General features: G+C 40.4%; 1 protein-coding gene across 1 annotated transcript; it reads right to left on the bottom strand.

The window, feature by feature from the left end:
* Positions 1–1,626: 1,626 nt before the first annotated feature.
* Positions 1,627–21,053, bottom strand: Sqle (squalene epoxidase). The gene is made up of 11 exons (XM_090339375.1): positions 20,035–21,053; positions 15,469–15,718; positions 13,950–14,130; positions 12,804–12,900; positions 10,695–10,808; positions 10,438–10,609; positions 8,101–8,196; positions 6,670–6,812; positions 5,685–5,781; positions 2,779–2,866; positions 1,627–2,108 (listed from the first exon to the last, which is right to left on the bottom strand). Exons 1-11 carry the CDS (start codon positions 20,320–20,322, stop codon positions 1,910–1,912), a joined length of 1,725 nt encoding a protein of 574 aa, XP_090195501.1. The 5' UTR covers positions 20,323–21,053; the 3' UTR covers positions 1,627–1,909.
* Between the last annotated feature and the right edge of the window lie 44 nt (positions 21,054–21,097).

The following is a 21,097-nucleotide window of genomic DNA, read 5'->3' as shown; positions in this document are numbered from 1 at the left end:
TCCAGGGCTTCATGCATGCTAGACAAGCACTACCACTAGGCCACACTCCAGGCCCCTCTTTGATATCTTTTTTAGGGGGGAAATGGTAAGGGGGTAAGATTGAGCCAAAGGCTTTTAACTCCTTCAAAATCCTAACATGGTTCTTTCTACATGAAAAAGTATTCTAGTGCTGTTTGGCAGGGAGGGGTTGTTTTGGTTTTGTTTTTTTTTTTCAAGTCGTCATGCTTGAACTCTGGGCCTAGATGAACTTCAGCTCAAGGCTAGCGCTTTACCATTTTGAGCCAAAGTGACATTTCCAGTTTTCTGGTGGTTAAAGAGTCTCTTGGACTTTTGTGCCCAGGCTGGCTTTGAACTGCAATCCTCAGATCTCAGCCTCCAGAGTACCTAGGATTGTAGGAGTGAGCCACTGGGGCCCGGCTTCTGCCACTATCCTACGATGGTCACTGGGTTATGACAGCTTGGGTAAGAACCAAAATGTTTTGCCTTGAACCTACAGCTAGCAAAATGCTGGGCAGTCACTGAATTAAGCTGCAGAACCCCTTGTTAATGCATCAGGAGGCATGCTCTAAGACCTGGCTCTGCCTCTTACCAAACCTTGTCCCAGTCTATTGGTGACTGATATTGGGGCTAAACAACTTTCCAGGTTCCTTTGGTATTTTGATTTGTCTATTTCACTGTTACATAGGAAGGGTTGTAACAAGTTATGGAGAGGAAGTCTCACAACCTGGCATCAAAATCCAGGAGAAGGGTGTTTGCATGTGCCAGTGCCAGTACTTAACTGAGAGCCTTGCCCTCTTGACTTTTTTCACTCATGCCACTTGATCCACATCTCCACCTTTTTCCTGTTTGCTTGACATCTTGTAGACTTCCAACAGTTCTCTGATATCAACCAGCTAAGAAGCTAGAGCTAATGGTATAAGCACAGGTACCCAACTCAGGAAGAGATTTTGAGGGAACTGTTGCTCAGCAAGTATAAGAAGCTTAGCATCCTTCACTCCGCAAGGGTGGTGCTCAGAGAAAAACACCTTTCAGTATCTTATTTGTGAGTTAACATTAAAGAAAGTGAAGAAAACCAGCTACTAAAAAGACCATATCTAAGAAAGAAAAAAGAATACAGAAGTTAAGACAAGTGACTGAGCCTCCAGATGCTCCATTAAAGTACGACAGAGATGGTTGAAATTATTTTGCTAGTGATTTGGCCGATTTATTTGAATTTCTCAGTCAAGTAAATGTGAAAAACTTGAAAGAAGGAATCTGAAGACACTTTCCAAAGGATACTTACTGCAGCTTGTTTGCATGATTATTTGGAGACTGCTGAAGTTTCATGATGCTCAGAGATCTCCAGAATCGCCAGATTTATTAGAAATAAACTCAGGAAGTTTAACTGATATAAGGCATGGTGCAAGCCTTATAATGCTAACTTAATTGATTCATATTGTACAATGGAATTGGTAAAGCCAATGTTTTCAAAGAACTCAGAAAAGCCCTTTACTAAGCCTTACGGACAGTAGAGGAAAAATGTGACAGCCTCTCCCAGCCAGAGAGGTTCCCTCTGCACTTTCCAGCCCACTAGGGTTTTTCTTCCCATGATCGTTAAGCTTTATTAAAAAGTCCACAAGCAAAACATAAACTAAGAGTTCACTCTTTATTTGCATGTCCCAAGGACTCACCCAAAATTCTGAAATCAGAAACACTTCCTCAGTGTTAGCACTAATTTATGGTAACAATCATCTCCTTTAAATATCTAGCTTATTTACCCTTCATTTTAAATTGTAAATTAAGGCATATATTTACATGCTTATACACAAAAAACACATTGGTCCAAGAGTTTCCATTTGCAAAGTGGTACATGATGTGATGTGTACATCCTCTTTTAAGTCTCACAGGAAATGGTCAGTCTGGGTCTCCATTACGATTCATGAACCACGTACCTTATTTCTGAGTAAATTAAGGGAAATATTACAGAACACGCTTTGTACAATACCATACAACTACTGAAAAGGGCTCGCGGCTTTGTAATCCAAGGTTCTGACTTAAAGCAAAAAAAGATGGCATAGACTGCAACAGCAAAGAAGTGTCCAATTAAAACCAGAGGTTTAGGAGATAATCTGTAATAGGAAAAATAAAAACCCAGAAATTAAAGTTGACTCATAAAGGGTTACCATTATGTATCATCTGTAAAATTCAATTAAACACACTTTAAATAAGTTAATCTGTGTTTTGCAGCAAAACTAACTTCTATAAACTTTTACAGGGAAAAAAAAATCTCTTTTAGAGAAGCCAAATTTCTCTCATTCCCTCAGAAATAATGACAGAGATGTTTTCTTTCCCTAATCTTGAAATACTCAGTGACCTGCCTCTAAGCTTTTCCAAAAAACGTCAATATTGACAGTCTGCTTACAGATGTATGACAAGTGACTCAGAATTTGACTTCACAGACTAAGAATAGTTTCACAGATGTCTACACTGTCAAAGTCAAAGCTGACTTTCATAGGTCCCTATATATATATATATATATATGTCAATCAAATTAATTTTTTATTCAGATTTCTCAAAGATAAGACCATGTGGGTAAGCCCACAGGTAAAAGCTACTCATCAGTACGCCAGGGTTGTAGTTGCCATCTCTGTATTTTCGAGTCAATGCTATTTCCTGCTAACTGATACCCTTTTTCATTTCCCTAAGCTACTTTCTGATGGGGATATTAATGAGTTATAAGAAGGCAAGACAAACAGGGAGAACTGACTGTGTTTCTCCAATACCAGCAAAGCAACTTACACAGAAAGCAGCCCAACAGGTCCTGCAACACATTCTCCACCAAGTTGGAAATAAAGAAAACAGGCTTTTCTTAGTTGGAGCAAGGAATCTAAAATAAAATTTAGAAATTATTCTCATTCAGAATACTTATACATCAGGAGAGGGAAAGTGAGAGGAAACCATGGCAAGGAATAACATGTTCAAGAAGTAATGCATGCACTACCTGACAAATGTAGCTGTAACCCTTCTATACATCACACCGGCAATAAAAATAAAAGCAAGAAAATAGAAAAAAAAAAACTTTACACATTTGTTAGATTATTAATATGTATAAAATGAGTCATGAAAATGTACCAAGTAACAAACCTGGCAGATACTTTTAAACTATCTACTCCCAGAATTTCAACTTCCAGGATACATACAGTTCAAATTTTAAATTTTATTCTATTAGGGGTAGAAATAGGAATATCAATTGACTTGTTTCTATAAGTAACTAGCTGCTAACATGTACATACTAAAAATTGTTTAAAAGTTACTCAGCCGGTGTTGGTGGTTCATGTCTGTAATTCTAGCTAGCTACTTAGGAGGCTAAAATCTGAGGGCAGTGGCTCAAAGCCAGCCCAAGCAGGAAAGTCCCTGAGACTCTTACCTCCCGTTAACTACCAACCAGCCAGAAATGGAGCTGTGACTCGAAGTCTAGGGCACAAGCCTTGGGCACAAGAACTCAGGGACAGTGCCCAGGCCCTGAGTTCAACCACAGGGCCAGCACAAAAAGGTTACTTACTTGAGTAACATTGTTCAAGACATTGATTATTCCAATCATAAACTAGTATGTTAAATTGAAACACCTTTGCATTTAAATTATATAAGCAAAAAATAGAATTTAAAGTTGTTTCTTTGATCTTATTGCAAATTCATTAAATGATACAACTAATAAACATTCTAGAAAACAAATTCCTACTATCTGTGATGTTCAACTCATCTTTCAGCAAGAAGTAAATTATCTAATAAAAATAGCTGTGAATATTTACTAATGCCTTAAATTTCTGTAATTTTCTTAGAATTTTCCCTACACAGTACAATAATTAGTAACCTATTTAATACCTAGTAATCAATGTTCTGCCAGACTCTAGTGGCTCATGCCTACAATTCTAGCTAATAAGGAGGCAGAGGTCAGAAGATCATGATATGAAGCCAGTCCAAGCAGGATAGTCTGTGAGATTTTTACCTCCAATTAATCACCAAAAAACTGGAAGTGGGGCTGTGGCTCAAGTGATAACAACATAACTTTCAGCAAAAAGCTCAGAAACAACACTCCGGTTCTGATTTCAAGCCCCAGAACCCATTACAGAAAAGAAAAAAAATCAATGTTTTTTTGTTTTAATAGAATTGGTAAACTGGTCTAATGGAATTCTTTTATTCTTTTCACTGATTTTGTTGTTGGGGGATTCAAACTGTAGTTCAAAATTATAGGTCTCAGAAAAGCTTAGAAGTTTAAAATTGGGAAACTTCAAAAGGTAATTCTTTTTCTTTAATTTGCCCAGTCATTTTAATTTCCTTAGAGGCAAAATCACAATCAGTTGTTTCTTTTTAATAAGAGTTGGCAGTTACAGGGGCTTCATAAAACATGTATATTGTATCCTGTTTTCCAAATATCACCATAGAACTTTAAAAAGACCCTACCGCTGTGCACTGGTAGCTCAGGCCTGTAATCTGAGCTACTCAGGAGGCTGAGATCTAAGGACCGCAGACAAAGCCAGCCCAGGCAGGAAAGTAATCTCCAGTTAACCACCCCAAAACTGGAAGTGAATCTCTGGCTGGAGTGCTAGCCTTGAGCAAAAAAGTCCAGAGACAGCACCCAGGCTCTGAGTTCAAGCTCCAGGACCAAAAAGAAAGACAAAAAAATGCCTGGAGAATTTCAGATTACAAATTTTATTAAGAATGTCCAACCTATGTATAAACAATATAGGAACAACGCACAAGAATATTTCTAGTGGCCGGGAGTTTGACCTAGTGGTAGAGTGCTTGCCTAGCATGCACGAAGACATGGGTTCAATTCCTCTGTACCACATACATAGAAAAATGCCAGAAGCAGTGCTGTGTCTCAAGTGGTAGAGCTCTAGCCTTGAAAAAGCCCAAGGACAGTGCTCAGGCCCTGAGCTCAAGGCCAGGACTGGCAAAAAAAAAAAAAAAAAAAAAAAAAAAAGAGTATTTCTTGTGAATAAAATGTAAATATACACTCTGCTACTTATATATTTTAACAGGACAGAAACTATAAACTTGGTTAAAACTTTTTTTGTTTATTTTTGCTAGTATCGAGCTTGAACCCAAGGCCCTGAGTTTGAGCTTGCTTACTCAGGGCTAGCACTCTGCCACTTGAACCACACCTTTAGCCCTGTTTTTTGTGGGCTTATTGGTGATGGATTCTCACAGATTTTTCTGCCCAGCTGTGTCTAAACTGTTATTCTCCAGATCTCAGCCTACTAACTAGTGATAAGCTATGATTTACAGACTAAAGTCACTGGTTCAGGCAAGTTAAAATACTATCTGAAATTCAAACTAGTGTCAAAGATGTAAAAGAAACTACTATCTTTCCATACATGACTGGAGACACCTTCCATCACACTCTTATGTGAGGGTATGCATGAATCAGTCTGGACCAGAGAAATGAACACTAATGGCTACATCAATGAGACACTGCTACTAATATTGTCTAAAGAAAGGCAACAGTATTCCAGAAGAAACGGTAGAAGTAAGATTATCAGGAACTAAATGTTTAAAAAAGAACCACCAATATCAATTTAGGAGTTAGCAAATTCAGTCATTTGAATTCTGGACTAACTTCTCTTTTGTAATGAAGTTCCAATTTTCTGTGATAAAAACCCAAACCTGAACAATGTTCATAAAAAGTAACTACCTGAACTTACCATCTCTGGAAGAAAACAACTCATAGAGAGCCTGGGCGAGGACATTTACAACAAAGGAATGAGAACCTTTTCTTGACCAGTAGAATGATTTTTTGGCCTAAAAAAAAGGCAAAATATCACTTTTCATAGAGTAAAAGCATAAGCTGATATTATAATTATAAGCCCTTTACATTGGTATTTACTAGAGGATGATCAGCAATACAAGAAAATTATGTTGTCACTTAAATAAGAAAGCATTTTCACCAGGTACAGTGGCTCACACTATAATCCTAGCTACTCAGGAGGCTGAGGTCTGAGGATCGCAGTTCAAAGCCATCCAGGGCAGTAAAGACGTAAGACTTATCTCCAATTAACCACTAGAAAACCACAAGTGGCCCTGTGGCTCAAGGGGTAGGGTGGTGGCAGGGACAATGCCCAGGCCCATAGGTAAGGCATCAGCCTTGAGCTGAAGAGCTCAGGGATAGTGCCCAGGCCAAATTCAAGCCCCATGACCCACAAAAAAAAAAAAAAAAAAAAAAATGAACTCCAGGAAATGGAAACAAAGTTTCTTTGTTGCGGTTTATTGTTTTATTTTCTTTTTGTCTGATTAGTTCTTTTCTGTCTTTGGGAAGGTGGGGTTGGGAGACACAGAAATGGAAAGATCAAGAGCGAACAAATGCAGCAGTGGTACTCACTAGACACTACGTTGAAAATGAACTACACAACTTATGGGTGAAGACAGGAGGAAAAAACAGAGTGAGGAAGGGAAAGGGCAACATTGTCCAAAAAGAAATGTTTAATATTTTAATATAAAAATGTAAAAATATTAACACACAAAAATGCAGTAGTACTGTTAAGACTCAGTTTGCAATGCAGGATCAAGACTGTGTAGGTGTCCTGTGAAGGCTCCCAAGCATGGATTGCCCATAAGCGCCCCCTTCTTCTTGGCCCCTAGAAAGAAAATTATTTGAGATATTTTTTGTCAAAGTGTAATCTAATATCTTACCTGGAAAAGGGCAGCATCATCATAAAGGTCGGGAATAGCCCTTAGCAGTGTTCGCCATAGCTTTATATCTTTAAAGGCAACTGTCATTCCTCCACCAGTAAGAGGATGTCTCAAATTATATGCATCTCCCAAAAGAAGAACACCTAAACAAGAGAAATCATTCCAATTATAGCATCCAGGAACAATGCAAGTTGACTATTACCTTATAACATGATGTGAGCAAGAAAATAAAAAGACTGTCAATACAAGGAGACAAACCATGACTACAATTCATTGCAGTAAAAGAACTGAATCATCTAACACCGTGTGAGGCACAAAAAGAGTGAGGGTGAGCATAGGGTCTCTGACCTCATGAAATTCACAGGCACATCTAATGTGAAATCTAACAAGATCAATCTATTTATAAAGCCTTTGTTAAAATATGAAAAAAAAATTAAAAAAAAAAACTATAAGCATCCAGGTATCAAAAGGAAATCTGCTACAAGAGAAAACTAGATGTTTTTGTCATTTCAGTACCAGTCCGGTTGTAGTTCATGTAGAAGACAAAACAGACATTTTTTTTAAAAAAAAGCAGAATAAAACCATACCAAATAAACAAAAAATACCCTGCTAGGGAAAAAGCTAGTTACATATAATATGATTCCATTTGTTTAAAAAAAAAAAAAAGAAAAATCCCAAATAAGTAAATCTGGAGAGAGAATTAGTGGTAGTCAGAGGTTCAGTATTGCTAATGGCTGCTAAGGGATTTTTTTAGTAGTCTTGGGATGACAAAAGTTTTCTAGGGCTAGGAGTTTGGCCTAGAGGTAGAGTGCTTGCTTTGCATGCACAAAGACCCGGGTTCAATTTCTCAGTACCACATACAAAGAAAAAAAGCTGGAAATGGTGCTATGCTCAAGTGGTAGAGCTCTAGCCTTGAGAAAGCCTAAGGACAGCGCTCAGGCCCTTAGTTCAAGCCTAGGACTGGCAAAAAAAAATAGTAAAAAAAAAAAAAAGTCTAAGATCTATCTGTAAATGTTATTTTATCTATCTCTAAGTCCACCAGTCCTCCAGCCTCAGCTCTGGCTTTACTGTAGGAGCTAGGTTCTGCTCTAATACCCATTCCATCTCACAGCTTACCCTCTCCTGATGCACCCTTCAGTGCCACTGTGTTACAAAGAATAGGTTATCCCAAACTTGAGCAATACCACTGAAATTCCTTACATTCCTAGACAGAAAATTGCTTTCTCTACATCCAGAGGTGACTTTCAACTCTTGTATCCTCAATGACCGGTTTAATGACTTAAGAGTCAATATAAACAGTAAGTAAATATAAGTAAATATAAAATTAATAACCAATTCCCTGACTCAAATGTTCCCAACCTATAAATCTAGTCAACTTATATGGCATTTGGGATACTGATGTCTTTATAAAACAAATCCAACAAATAATACCTCGTTTGTTCACTGGTGAAGGAGGAAGGAAGCTTGCTGGCATGGATCTCATACGGGAATTTTGAGTAGCTTCCAGAAATGACTCTTTCAGATGATCTGCAATAAATCCCATCCATCCAAATAAATGGTTTAAAACATTTCACTTTCAAATTATCACATACAAGCAAATACCTATGTATATCATCAAGTATAAAAAAAAAACCTATGATACATCTATTCTGGTTGCTACCTAATGTCTCTTGCTAGTAAAACAAGAACTATTTTTGCCGGGAGTTTGGTCTAGTGGTAGAGTGCTTGCCTAGCAAGTAGAAAGACCCAGGTTTGATTCCTTGGCAGCACCTACATAGAAAATGCTGGAAATGGTACTGTGGCTCAAGTGGTAGAGCTCTAGCCTTGAGAAAGCCCAAGTTCAAGCCCCAGGACTGGTGACAAAAAAAAAAAAAAAAGAACTATTTTTATTTGTCAGTTGTGGGGCTTGAAGTCAGGGGATGAGTTATCTTCCCTGAACTTTTTTGCTCAGTGGTAGCATTTTACTTCAAGCTATGGCTCCACTTTTGGTTTTAAGTGATTAATTGAAGGTAGGAGTCTTACTGCCTCTCTTGCCTGGCTTCCACCTGTGATCCTCAGCTCTCAGCATCCTGAATATCTAGGATTAAAGATATGAGCCACCAAGTGCCTGGCTATTTTACTAATCAAATAATTCATTAGGCACCTAGGTATTTCTGCTAAGGAATAACTAAGAAATCTAAAACAAAATTAATGTACTGTAAATAGATGTGTGTATATAGTTAAAGATATTAGAAGACGCAAACTTGCATGAGATGAGACAAGTAGTTTATCCTCAGAGAAGCTAAATTACCATTTATCTCCTCAGTAAAATTAGAATAATGCCTACCACTGAGTAACTGTGTTTATAAGAAACTATGTAAAGCATCTGTGTAGCAAACACACAATGAATAGTGCACCGTTACTATGGAAACCAAGCACAAAACAGTTAAGTATAAAAGCTATTATTTCAAGAATTCAGAAATGGGCACCAATGGCTCAGGCCTATAATCCTAACTACTCTATAAAGGTGGCCATCAGCAGGCCAGCCTACGCAATAAGCTCACAAGACTCCCACCCCCCACCTCAACCACTACACTGAGCAGAGTATCAACCTATCATCCAAGCTCTTCAGGAGGCTGACATCAGGAGGACATTAGTTCTAGGCTAATAAGGGCAGAGTAAGTTCATAAGAACTCTACAGAAAAAAACAGGGTACTGTCAGGGTCCTTCATCCCCGGTCCCTCTCGACTAGTAGGAGGGATGGGGAAAAACACGCCCCGACCAGGACGAGCCTCGAGAGGAGAGGGCCCACTGTCCTCCGCACTCAGCCTTCCTTCCCCGGAGCACAAACAGAGACACCACGCAGCTTCATCAAGGCAGGAAAATCTCTCTCCAAAAACCCCCCTCCTGAGGAAGTCCCTCCAGCTAATATCCCCTCACTCTAGGTCCCAGCAGAGAGTGATAAACAATAACACATTTGTAACCAATGGTAATCAAGTCTTTACCCCTGCCTCTTGTGCCTTGCCTTGTCTCAGCAGAAAGTTATTAGACATGGGGTTACTCGGCCCCCAACAGGGTACAGTGGAAGATACATTCCTCACATCTCAGCTGTAACGGGACGCATACATAGGAGCATCATGGCCCAGGCCAGCCCAGGCAAAAAATAAAACCCTACCTCAAAAATGCCAACCAAGGGGAGTTTGGCCTAGTGGCATGCATGAAGACTCAGGTTCGATTCCTTGGTACTATATACATAGAAAAAGCCAGACGTGGTGCTGTGGTTCAAGTGGTAGAGCTCTAGCCTTGAGAAAGTCCAAGGACAGTGCGCAGGCTCTGAGGTCAAGCCCCAGGAACGGCACAAAAAACAAAACAAAACAAAACAAAAAATGGCAACAAAAAACAACTGGAGCTATGGCTCAGGCAACACACAGTACCTGTCTAGCAAGCTCAAGACCCTGCATTCTAAAGAGTACCACAAAAATGAGAGGGGGGGCGGAAGGGAGAGGGAGGGAGGGAGGGAGAGAGAGAGAGAGAGAGAGAGAGAGAGAGAGAGAGAGAGAGAGAGCGCAATGTCCCCCAGAAACAGCTTATGTATATTTGCAGCTTGTTTTTTTTTTTTTTTAATGTACTAGTTTAAATCACCAGCATACCTGGCTGGCAGGAGACATTTTTTACCTGAGAAGCTAATCTCTGATATACTTTTGACAGTTTAAGGAAGAAAACTGAAGAAAGTCTTTTGTGAGATTCGCTTTCTGATTTTGGATTACCATGAAAGATCCTATTTCTTACCAGGCATTTGTGGATAAATTTGTTCAATCATGTATTCTCTTAAATTCCTTGGCATTTCTCCACGAATGTCAACAAGGACTCGAGTTTCATCAGCTGAAATCTGGTAGATGAGAACTGGGCTTGGATTAGCTAAAACGAGTTCAGCATAATTGGCTTTAAACTGTGTTGCATTCTAAAAGAATATTAAAAAAAAAAAGTTTACTAATTTTCAAATGTCGTTATTATAATACCTGCAGTAGTGTAGAAAAATACAGTACCTTCATAAGCAAGCCAACAAAATGAGATGCAACAAAAACTTTACTGGAGACCAGGTTCTTCCTGAACTTGGAGAAAAGTCCGTCTGCAACAACAGTCAATGGAGCATGGAGTTCCTGCAACAGAAACAACAAATGCACAGCTAGAAAATTAGAAATCAGACCATTATTTCTAATAACACAGCTCCATGCAAGAGCCAGGCACCAGTGGCTATCACCTGTAATCCTAACTATTAAGGAGGCTGAGATCTGAGAATCATGGTTCAAAGACTGTGAGACTCTTATCTCCAGCAAGAAAATATCCAAAGTGTAAGTGTGGCTCAAGTGGTAGAGCACTAGCTTTGACAGAAAAAGCTAAAGAAGAGCATGAGGCCTGAGTTCAAACCCCAGTACTCACATGCATGCACATAATAAACACACCATTCAAGAGCAGATTTAAATACTATTTAAGTATGTAGCATTACACATATTAGATGGAATGCTACTGGGTAACATCCCCGAGGGCAGTGAAGAGTACTGTGTGGGTATAAGATAATCGGAGTCCTTGAAGATCATCCCGCTTTATAGCTCCATCAAAACTCTACTAAACCACACACCAGTGGCTCATGCCTGTAATCCCAGCTATTCAAGAGGCTGAGATCTGAGGACTGTGGTATGAAGCCACCCCAAGATAAAAAGTTCTAGGGACTCATCTCCAATTAACCACCAAAAAGCCAAAAGTGGAGCTGTGGCTCAAGTGGTAAAGCTTAGGAATAGTACCCAGACCCTGAGTTCCCAGTCTGATAGACAAGAAGGAAAATACCACCAAGTCAAGCATGGACTACAGAGAAAACTTTGCACGAGTACAATTGCTAGAAGGGGATAACCAGGAGGTCCTTTGACCTTTTTTCTCTATTGTGCTAATATAAGCATACATTGAAAACTTTTTTTACCTTTAATTCGAGATTCTATTTCTGCCAATAATCTGTTTATAATAATAATCCTCTGCCACACTTAAAACTTAAGGCAAATTTATGTGTATTTCACCATAATACAATTATTTAAATAAAAGAGTTAAAGGCAAGCTGGGCACGATGGCTCACACCTGTAATCCTAGCCACTCAGGAGGCTGAGATCTGAAGATTGAGGTTCAAAAAGCCATCCTGGGCACTACAAAGCTGAGAGACTCTTATCTCCAATTAATCTCTAGAAAATGAGAAGTGGGGCTGTGGCTTGAGGGTAGGGTGGTAGCCTTGAGCTGAAGAGCTTAGGGACAGCTCCCAGGCCCAGAGTTCAAGCCCCATCCTCCCCCCTCAAAAAAAGAAGGGTTAAATCATTAAAATGCCTTTCTGATTTAAACTGCTCATTTTCCCCTAATTATCTGTTCCATGTTGGCTGTTTTTTTTTTCCTATTATCTTTGCTTCTCTGGTGATATTTCTCATTATGGCTTTTAATACTGTTGAAATATTGGCTTTGTTTTTCAAGTTTTTATAGCATCCTGAATTACCCAAAAGAACAATCTAGTGTAATCTACAACCCATCCTGTTTACACAGGACTTTCAGAGCATTCACTGTATTCTATGAAAAATTTGTGAGTTTGGCTGAGGCAGCTCACACCTGTAATTCCAGCTACTCAAGGCAGGGACTGGTTGGATGTCGATTCAAGGCCAGCTAGGGCAAAAAGTTAACAAGCCATTGAGATGGCTCAATAAATAGGCTGATACTAGTGGCCACTCAGTAGGCCTTGGGTAGAAGATCAGCTGAGGCTGTACCCCAGGCAAAACTGCTAAGACCTTATCTGAAAAATCACAAAAGCAGGGGCCGGGAGTTTGGCCTAGTGGTAGAGTGCTTGCCTAGCATGCACGAATACCCAGGTTTGATTCCTTGGTACCACATACATAGGAAAAAGCCGGAAGTGGTGCTGAGGCTCAAGTGGTAGAGGGCTATCCTTGAGAAAGTCCAAGGACAGAGCTGAGGCCCTGAGACCAAGCCCAAGACTGGCAAAAAAAAAAAAATCACAAAAGTAAAAAGTGCTAGGAACATGACTCAACCATGGTAGAGTCCCTACCCAGCAAGTTCAAGACCCCAAGTTCAAAACAAAGATAAGGAAAGTAACATTTGCTAATTCTCACCTTGATCTCTCCAGTCTCTTTATCTTTGTACTCAACGCCCAACACAGTGTCATCTTCTTCTAGTAACTGCAGCACAACACCTTCAATAAACTTGGCACTGAAGGATAAGCAGAAGTAAGTGCCTATTGTAGCACACCTAAGCAATTTAACTAAAGATAAGCAAATTCCTTATTCTCCAACTCCAGCTTACGCATTCACCTGCACATATATGTGTGCACACATGTGTGCATGGGGAATGGTCTCGAATGACAAAAAGCAAAAAACACTAGCAAGCTTGAGAATTACGTGTGGTTTTAATAATTTACCAACACTGAATGTCCTTTAAAATGCAATGATTTTAAAATTATGTTAGGACTATAGGTGTGGCTTAAGTGATACATCACCAACTGGCAGCCAATGAGAGCTCAAGGCCCTGTGTTCAAGCCCTGGTAAGGGTAGGAAACTAGGTAAGAAAGAGGGATGTAAGGGTAGGAGGACAAATGGATGAATGAGTGGCTGGCTGGCTGGACTGATGGATGGATGCATGGAATGGGATAGATTAAATGTGTATCTGAATTCATTAGAAGCCAAAATGCATGCAGAGAAATTGTACATGCTCATACAAATTCATACACAGAATGGAGAAAAGAACTATAGTTCTTCAGTTATGTCCAGCCAGAAAAATCATAAGTAATTTTTAATGCTATCTGGGGGTGTCGTTTTTTTGTTTATAAAATGGATATATAATCCTTTCATGGATTATGAAATCCCTTCAAGCTAAAGTTAAGCCTACTTACTTCTTCAATCACATGAGTATTTCATGTTCAAAACTTCCTCAAGGAAAGGAAGCCAGTTTTATTGGGCTAGGTCCTTAGTGAGAACAGAAATTTCTCCTTGTAATCCTGTTTATAAGTCATAACCACAAACTCCTAAATACTCCTTAATTTATAACACACATGTCCTCTATAGTCCAGTAAAATAAGAAGCACACAAAATTCTTTTTAGTGCAGACAATGGGGAAAAAGTCTATGACATTCATAACAAAAACACTGGATAAATATTTCTTCTAATATATAATAAACCTATGTTCTAGACTATGCCCCCAAATATTTATCAAAAATTGTAAAATCTCATTTGTAGAAAGGCCAAATTTAATTCTTATCTTACTTGGGCTCTGCCATAGCTGCCTTCCGGAGACTCATGATGAATTTTCCATGATGGAAAGCTTTTCCATGCTGCACTTGCTTGTCATCTGACAGAGGATAAGGAATCTGAACCTCCGATTTGCATTCCTGATTATGAATTATATAGCCATTCACCACCTGGGCATCAAGACCATCCAGTGTATCTGCAAAACAATTTAGATCAAAACAATCAAGTTTAGTCATTGGTATTAGGGATTCCACAACAATGAGATGTTCAAAATGAGTGTCTGCTTTAAAGCTCTGAAACCATTTGGAGAATTGAACCATTAATATAATGTCAGAAATTTAACGTTCCTAGAAAACAAGAGTGCAAGCACCAATACTAACACCAACAAAAGAAACCCAAATCATATCACACACTCTTTTCAGCCCCACTGCCTATAGAACCCTGCATGATCTGGCTCCTGTCTACCCAATCTCTGAACTTTATCCCATGTCATCTTTCTCCACTGTCCACTACTTGTTAGCTATGTTGTTTCTCCTTCTCAGTCCCTTAAACTTATACTTGTCAGTAACTATCAGGAATGCTGAATGCTGTTTGTATAGGAAGACGTTTAATCTTAACAGCATACAAACCAGACACATGTCTGCTATTGTTACAAGTAAGGAAACTAAAAAATAAAGTTGAGTTACCTAGATTAAAGCTAGTTGTTAACCAATAAGAATCAAGAGTCGGGTAGGGTGCAGTGGTTCACGCCTGTAATCCTAGCTACTCCTGAGGCTGAGATCTGAGGATCTCGGTTCAAAGCAAGCCCAGGCACTAAAGACCAAGAGACTCTCATCTCCAATTAATCACTAGAAAAGGGGAAGTAGGACTGTGTCTCAAGGGATAGGGTGGTAGCCTAGAGCTGAAGAGCTCAGGGACAGCGCCTAGGCCCAGAGTTCAAGCCCCATGACCCACGAAAAAAAAAAAGAAAGAACCAGAGTTGGGGCCAGAGGTTTGGCTTAGTGGCAGTGCTTGCCTAGCCTCGGTACCACATACATAGAAAAAAGCTGGATATGGTGCTGTGGTTCAAGTAGTAGAGCTCTAGCCTTCAGAAAGTTCAAGGACAGTGCTCAGGCCCTGAGTTCAAGCCCCAGGACTAGCCAAAAAAAAAAAAGGAATCAGAGTTGGTATGTCAACTTTTGAAACATTTCACTATATCTCATAAATTCTACTTCCTACCTCCCCATACTATGAGAACCTCATTTTGAAGCAAAGTGGCAAATGTATAATAAATTTCAGACATGAAAATAGGAAGAAAACAGAAAAGAGACTATATATGTACTAATTATAGAACAGCCTGAAGCAAAGATTACTTGCTAGACACGCTTGGTGGATCACATCTAGAATACTAGCCATTTAGGAGGCTGAGATATGAGGATTGTGGTTCCAAGCTAGACCAGACTTTGAAACTTTATTTCCAAGTGACCAGCAAAAAAGCCAGAAGTGGCTGTGAACATGCTTATCTACATAACTCCTGAAAAATCTATGTACCTACCTCCAAGACCAAGGTCTTTAAGGGCTTTATAACCACCTGGCTGCAAAAGTTCTCCAACAATTCTGTCCGGCTCTTTTAAATCTCTCTCAATTACTGTCACCTTTCTTCCATCTTTGGCGAGGACTGCAGCCAAAACAGAGCCTAGTACACCAGATCCCACGATGATAACTTCTGGATCATGTAGAGATGTTGACATGGAGGCAGTGGCTCCTAGTGAAGCTGTTTCAGACACATTGATTGCTTTTCTGCACTGTTTAACAAAGAGAGGGAAATATATTTCCAAACTAGTTAGCCTTAAACCATACTAGAACCATGAGGAAATGGCCTTAGGCATACTGAGATCCCAAACATTATCCAACCAAATGAACTGATATTTTTCATCTTATCATATATAAAACTAATACTAATAATCCAATAAAATTATATACTCCTTTTTCCAAACATTTTTGTCATTATTTAGAAACTATTGCTACTGGGCCGGGAGTTTGGCCTAGTGGTTAAAGACTTGCTTAGCACGCATGAAGACCCGGGTTCGATTCCTCGGTACCACATACATAGGAAAAAGCCAGAAGTGGTGCTGAGGCTCAAGTGGTAGAGCTCTAGCCTTGAGAAAGTCCAAGGCCAGTGCTCAGGCCCTGAGCTCAAGCCCAGGACTGGCAAAAAAAAAAAAAAAGAAACTATTGCTACACATATTTACAAAAATCTACATCAGGTCAAATATAATAAATGTCTGTAACAGGGCTCAAATACACAGTCTCTCATATATATTTCTAGTATTATTAATTCTCCATATGTATTCTGAACATCTACCAGATATAAATCTTTCACAAGTTTTGATTGACTTTATATTCTGTTCTACTCAGTACTTATATTCTGTTCTATTCAGTACCTTTCAGACAGAGGTAAACATACTCATTTTCTTCTTTCAGATTTTTGTTGCTCCAATGTGCATAGGTGTGTGTGTGTGTGAGTGTTTTCATATACTCATGCACACCTGTGAATGCTGGGTCAGGGTGCTGTCCTTTAGCTTTTTCCCAAGGTTGGTGCTCTTCCATTTGAGTCTCAGCTCCATTTCTGAATTTTTTTTTTTTGCCAATCCTGGGCCTTGAACTCAGAGCCTGAGCACTGTCTTTGGGCTTTCTCAAGGCTAGAGCTCTACCACTTGAGCCACAGCAGCATTTCTGGCTTTTTTCTATATATGTGGTATGGAGGAATCAAACCAGGGTCTTTGTGCGTGCTAGGCAAGCACTCTACCATTAGGCCAAACTCCTACCCCGTGGATTTTTTTTTTATTAAAGAATTTATTAACATTGATTTTTATACCATATTTCAAATGTCCTGTTTAACAAACAAGTATTTAAGAAGGGAATCTCTGTATATAATCACTGGCATTTAGGTTTTAGAACATAATTAAAATTAAGCATTAATCTATGTAATAAAACATTAATATGTGGATATTAGATCCAAACAGTATAAGAGCGATGACTCAATATTTGGATTATGGACATGGTCTTGGAGATATAAACATAATTACATAGACATAAAAATATATGATGGGCTATATACTCTACAGATATTTCTGGATTTTTGTTGGGCTTCTCCATCTAGGCTGACTTTGAACTGTGATCCTCATACCTTAAGTTTCCTGAATAGCTAGGATTCCTCAATCAGTGGCTCCCCAGCTGTATTTGTTCAGTTTTTTCCAAGTTCTCCCTATGTATCTGGATCTGGCCTCCAATTCATTGGCCTTGAAATTAGGATCTCTCTGCATCAGTTTTCCCAGTGCTGAAATTATAAATCTAGCTCTACTTTTGGATTAACATTGGAGAAAAATCTATCAATCCAAATCAGCTTGACAGAAAAAAAAAAAAATCCGGATCACAATTCTATTAAGTAAGGATTAATTAAAGGAAATTATAAAAGAAAACTCATCTTGAGCCGGCATGGTGGCTCATGACTATAATCCTAGCTACTCAAGAGGCTGAGATCTGAGGACTGCAGTTCAAAGCCAGCCTGGTCACTAAAAATGCATGAGACTCTTATCTCCAATTAACCATCAGAAAACCAGAAGTGGCATCTTGGCTCAGGGACAATGTGCCTAGGCCCACAGTTCAAGTCCCACAACCAACCAAACAAAAAAAAAAAAAAAAAAGAAAGAAAGAAAGAGAAAGAAAACTCATCTTGCCCCCCGGCATTTGACTTTACAACTTTAGTCTCTGACCTGGAAGCACATTTTTAATCATCTCTGCTTTCCCATTCTGGCACTCTAAAGTCTGTAGGACTCTTATCACCAATTAACCACCAGAAAACTGGAAGTGGCACTGTTGCTTAAGGGGTAGCTGAAGAGCTCAGGTACAACACCCAGGCCCAGAGTTCAAGCCCCATGACTGACCAAGAGGGAAAAAAATTAGTTGTGGTCCTCCAACAGTTAAACTAACAGCAAAAAATTTTTACTTTGGTCTTAAAAAATGAAAAATTCTGTTTTCAGAGATTTATGTCCACGATTATTGCAGTGAGTGAGAAACTCAATCTCATAATAAGTGGTTTTGGTAGATGAACTGATATATCTGAATATGTATCAAGTACAGAATTGTAAAGAACCATTTTCATTGAGTTCTCTAACCTTAGAGACTAAGGTCAGTCAGACTAAATGTCTCCAGTAGAGGAGGAGGAAATATAATAAAAGTCTAAGGTCCTTTAGAAACTGTACATCCTTTAGAATCTCCACAATTTCAGTATTTAAGCAAACTTTACCCTCTTTAAGACACTGGAAACTTGTCCACTCATTTTTCTTTTTAAGCCAGAAACCTAGATTCAAAACTTGGTACCTGATGCACTCACTCACTGACTAGAGCTCTACTAACTGAACCACACTTCCAATCCCTGTTCCATTTTTTTATAATATCTCTTGTAATAGAAATGCTCTTTTGTCCTTTTTCTGTCCAAGAAAGTAACAGTCTATTTTTCCATCAGTCTTTCTTAAAGCTCGAAACAAATAATATTTTTCACTGTGCTAGTGTAAGGCAAGCCTTTTTATCATCTTAACCATGTATTAATTTTTCTTCATAAAATGTTTTGATTACAAACACACACACACACACACACACACACACACACACACACACACACACACGATTGTGAGAGAGCTCTGAAAGAAATCGTCTTTTAGAGCCTGATCAACAAAGGAAATGCAAATGGAACTTATTACTCAATACATCACTTCTGTCTAGTTTCTAAAGAGTGAAGACAAAGACTGGTGCATTCAGAAAATGGACCAGTACTGCTGCTAACAACTTTCCTATTAAAAAGTATATTTCTCTAGGAAGCATGATGACAGTAACAGCATTCCAGCTACTAGGACAACCGCAGTGACTGTAAGGGAAGTTACCTCCAACACAAATATATTAAATTAATAAAGATCCCCTCCCTCTTTTGAGTACTACTCAAAAGGCTCCTAACAAATGTATACTACTCTAGACTTTGTTACTATTCACAAAATGGCTATGCACCTGGCATTTTGCAAATATTAAACCTTTTAGTTCCCTGACTAGCCACAAGAGTGGTGCCTTCTTTATCTACCAGCTATAGATGATTCTGATCTACATCAGAACAGTAATTGGTACTTACAGAAATTAAGCAATTAGCCAAAAGACTCCCAGTTGGAAACAGTACAGCAAAAATTCTAAACCAACACCATGTCTTCTACAAACGTTGTTCATGTGCCATGTGAACATGACAAAAAGATGCAGATACAGAAGTCTACATTACATTGTAGGTCACATACCCTAACTTCAAGGCTGGGTGCTGGGCTATAGTCTGGCCTGATAACCTTACTTAGATAACTATATAACTATGTTCCATTCTCCGCAGCATAGAATGTTCTTATGAAAAAGTAAAATTCTTACTTCCATGCTTAAACTCTCCAGTGCTCTCCAGGAAAAGTATACACTCTCCTGGCCAACAGCCCTGACTGATGAGGCTTCCACCACCACATCTGATAGTAGCTTCCTCCATTCTCTGGGCAGGAATCCTAACTTCTCACCGTTTAAAGATCCATCCTCTGATTGATCACATCAACTGACTTATCACTTATAGTTAAGTGACTGTAAAACAACATTGTATTTACTCAGTGTTCCAATGCCTAGAAGCAAGACTTGGGAACATTTTACCCAATGCTTTAAAATGTGGGGCATTTTCTAAGTGCTTTTTTTTTCTTCCTTCCCAACTACAAAGGCAGTCCTCACCCCAGTATTTAAATATAAGTTTTTGCCAACAAAATGATTCTGACCTCCTTCAAAATGAAGCATTTCATCTTTCCAAACCAAATTCCTATCCAACTTTTGTCTAAGGACCAATCAACACTAAAGGAAACAAATTATTTGTTCACGTTCCTTCTATCAAAGGAGCCATGATCTAGCTCCAAGAAATTCCACTGAACCTAAATGGATACAGGAGTATCTAAAAGGCCCCCTTTCTCCCTTGAAAATAATAGCAATCGCGAATCCTAATTTTAAAAAACCCTTTTCGAACCGTCATTGATTTGCCCACCTCGGCCATCAGTCTTACCCTCCTGGATTCCAGCTGCCCTTTCTTTTCTGCCCCAGGGGGTGACTTGGTCCAGAAGAAGCCAATGAGAGGCAGAGCTGAAAGAAAGTCGAAGACGGCCAACTGGGAGCCGCTAGGCTGGCGCCCCAGGAGGCCCCCGTTTCGGTGTCGATAGCGGTAGGAGAGCACCAGGCCCAGGGTCAGGAACACCAGCACGCAGAGCAGGAGCTCCTTGTTGGCCAGCGTGACGACATCGCCGCATTTCTTATAAACATAGGTGAACGTGGCGATGCCAAGGAAAGTCCACATGGTTCCCCGGCTTCTCTGGCGGCTGGGATCCCCGCTGAGATTCTTCACCTGCGCCCACCCCACCCCAGTGGGAGTTTGGTGATTCTCTGCCCCGACACGCACACAGCCGCCGAGCACCTCGGCACACGCCCCGGGTTACAAGTCAGTTGTTCAAATCATGGAAGGCAGGAGAAAGGCTAAGTTGTGTGCCGGACGCGCGGCGCGGCCTCGGGACCGGACATCGGTTCCCTCCCCGGGCCCGGTTCCTCGATGTCCCCACGGCTGCCGTCCCGGACTTTGCTTTTCTCTTCTTTTCTCTCGCGGCTCGCCCGCGGACGCCGGCAGGTGTGATGGGAATCCTGGCTCCGGGACTGGGACAGCGGTGACTCTCGGCCTCCCTCGGGGAACCACGCTCGCGGGGCCTCACTTCCCACCGGAGACGGCCTTGGTTACCGACCCCAGAGGCTCCGCGTCGCGGCCTGGCGACGCCTCCGGGAGCCTCGCACTCGGCGGCCCGGAACCCGCTGGACGGCACCGCGGCTCCCCGGACAGGTGAACGCGGGTACCCGGAGCCTCCCTCGCACCCTCGGCGGCGGCACCCGACGGCCTCCTCACCAGCATCCCTCGCGAGCAGCCACGGCTGCCGAATCCTCCACTTCCCGCGCGCGCCGCTTCCACCGTAACCAGAGTAACCGCCGCACGCCCCGCGCTCGCCGCCCCGGCCCGCGCTTCAGCGGTCGGGGCGGGTTCGGGTCCAAAGGAGGGACCAAGGGGGCGGAACCCCGGGCGCGGCCCC

The sequence above is a fragment of the Megascapheus bottae genome, chromosome 9 (genome assembly GCF_031878675.1).
Source record: "Megascapheus bottae isolate mThoBot1 chromosome 9, mThoBot2.hap1, whole genome shotgun sequence".
NCBI classification, from domain to species: domain Eukaryota; kingdom Metazoa; phylum Chordata; class Mammalia; order Rodentia; family Geomyidae; genus Megascapheus; species Megascapheus bottae.
This window is presented reverse-complemented; position numbering and strand designations above follow the sequence as displayed.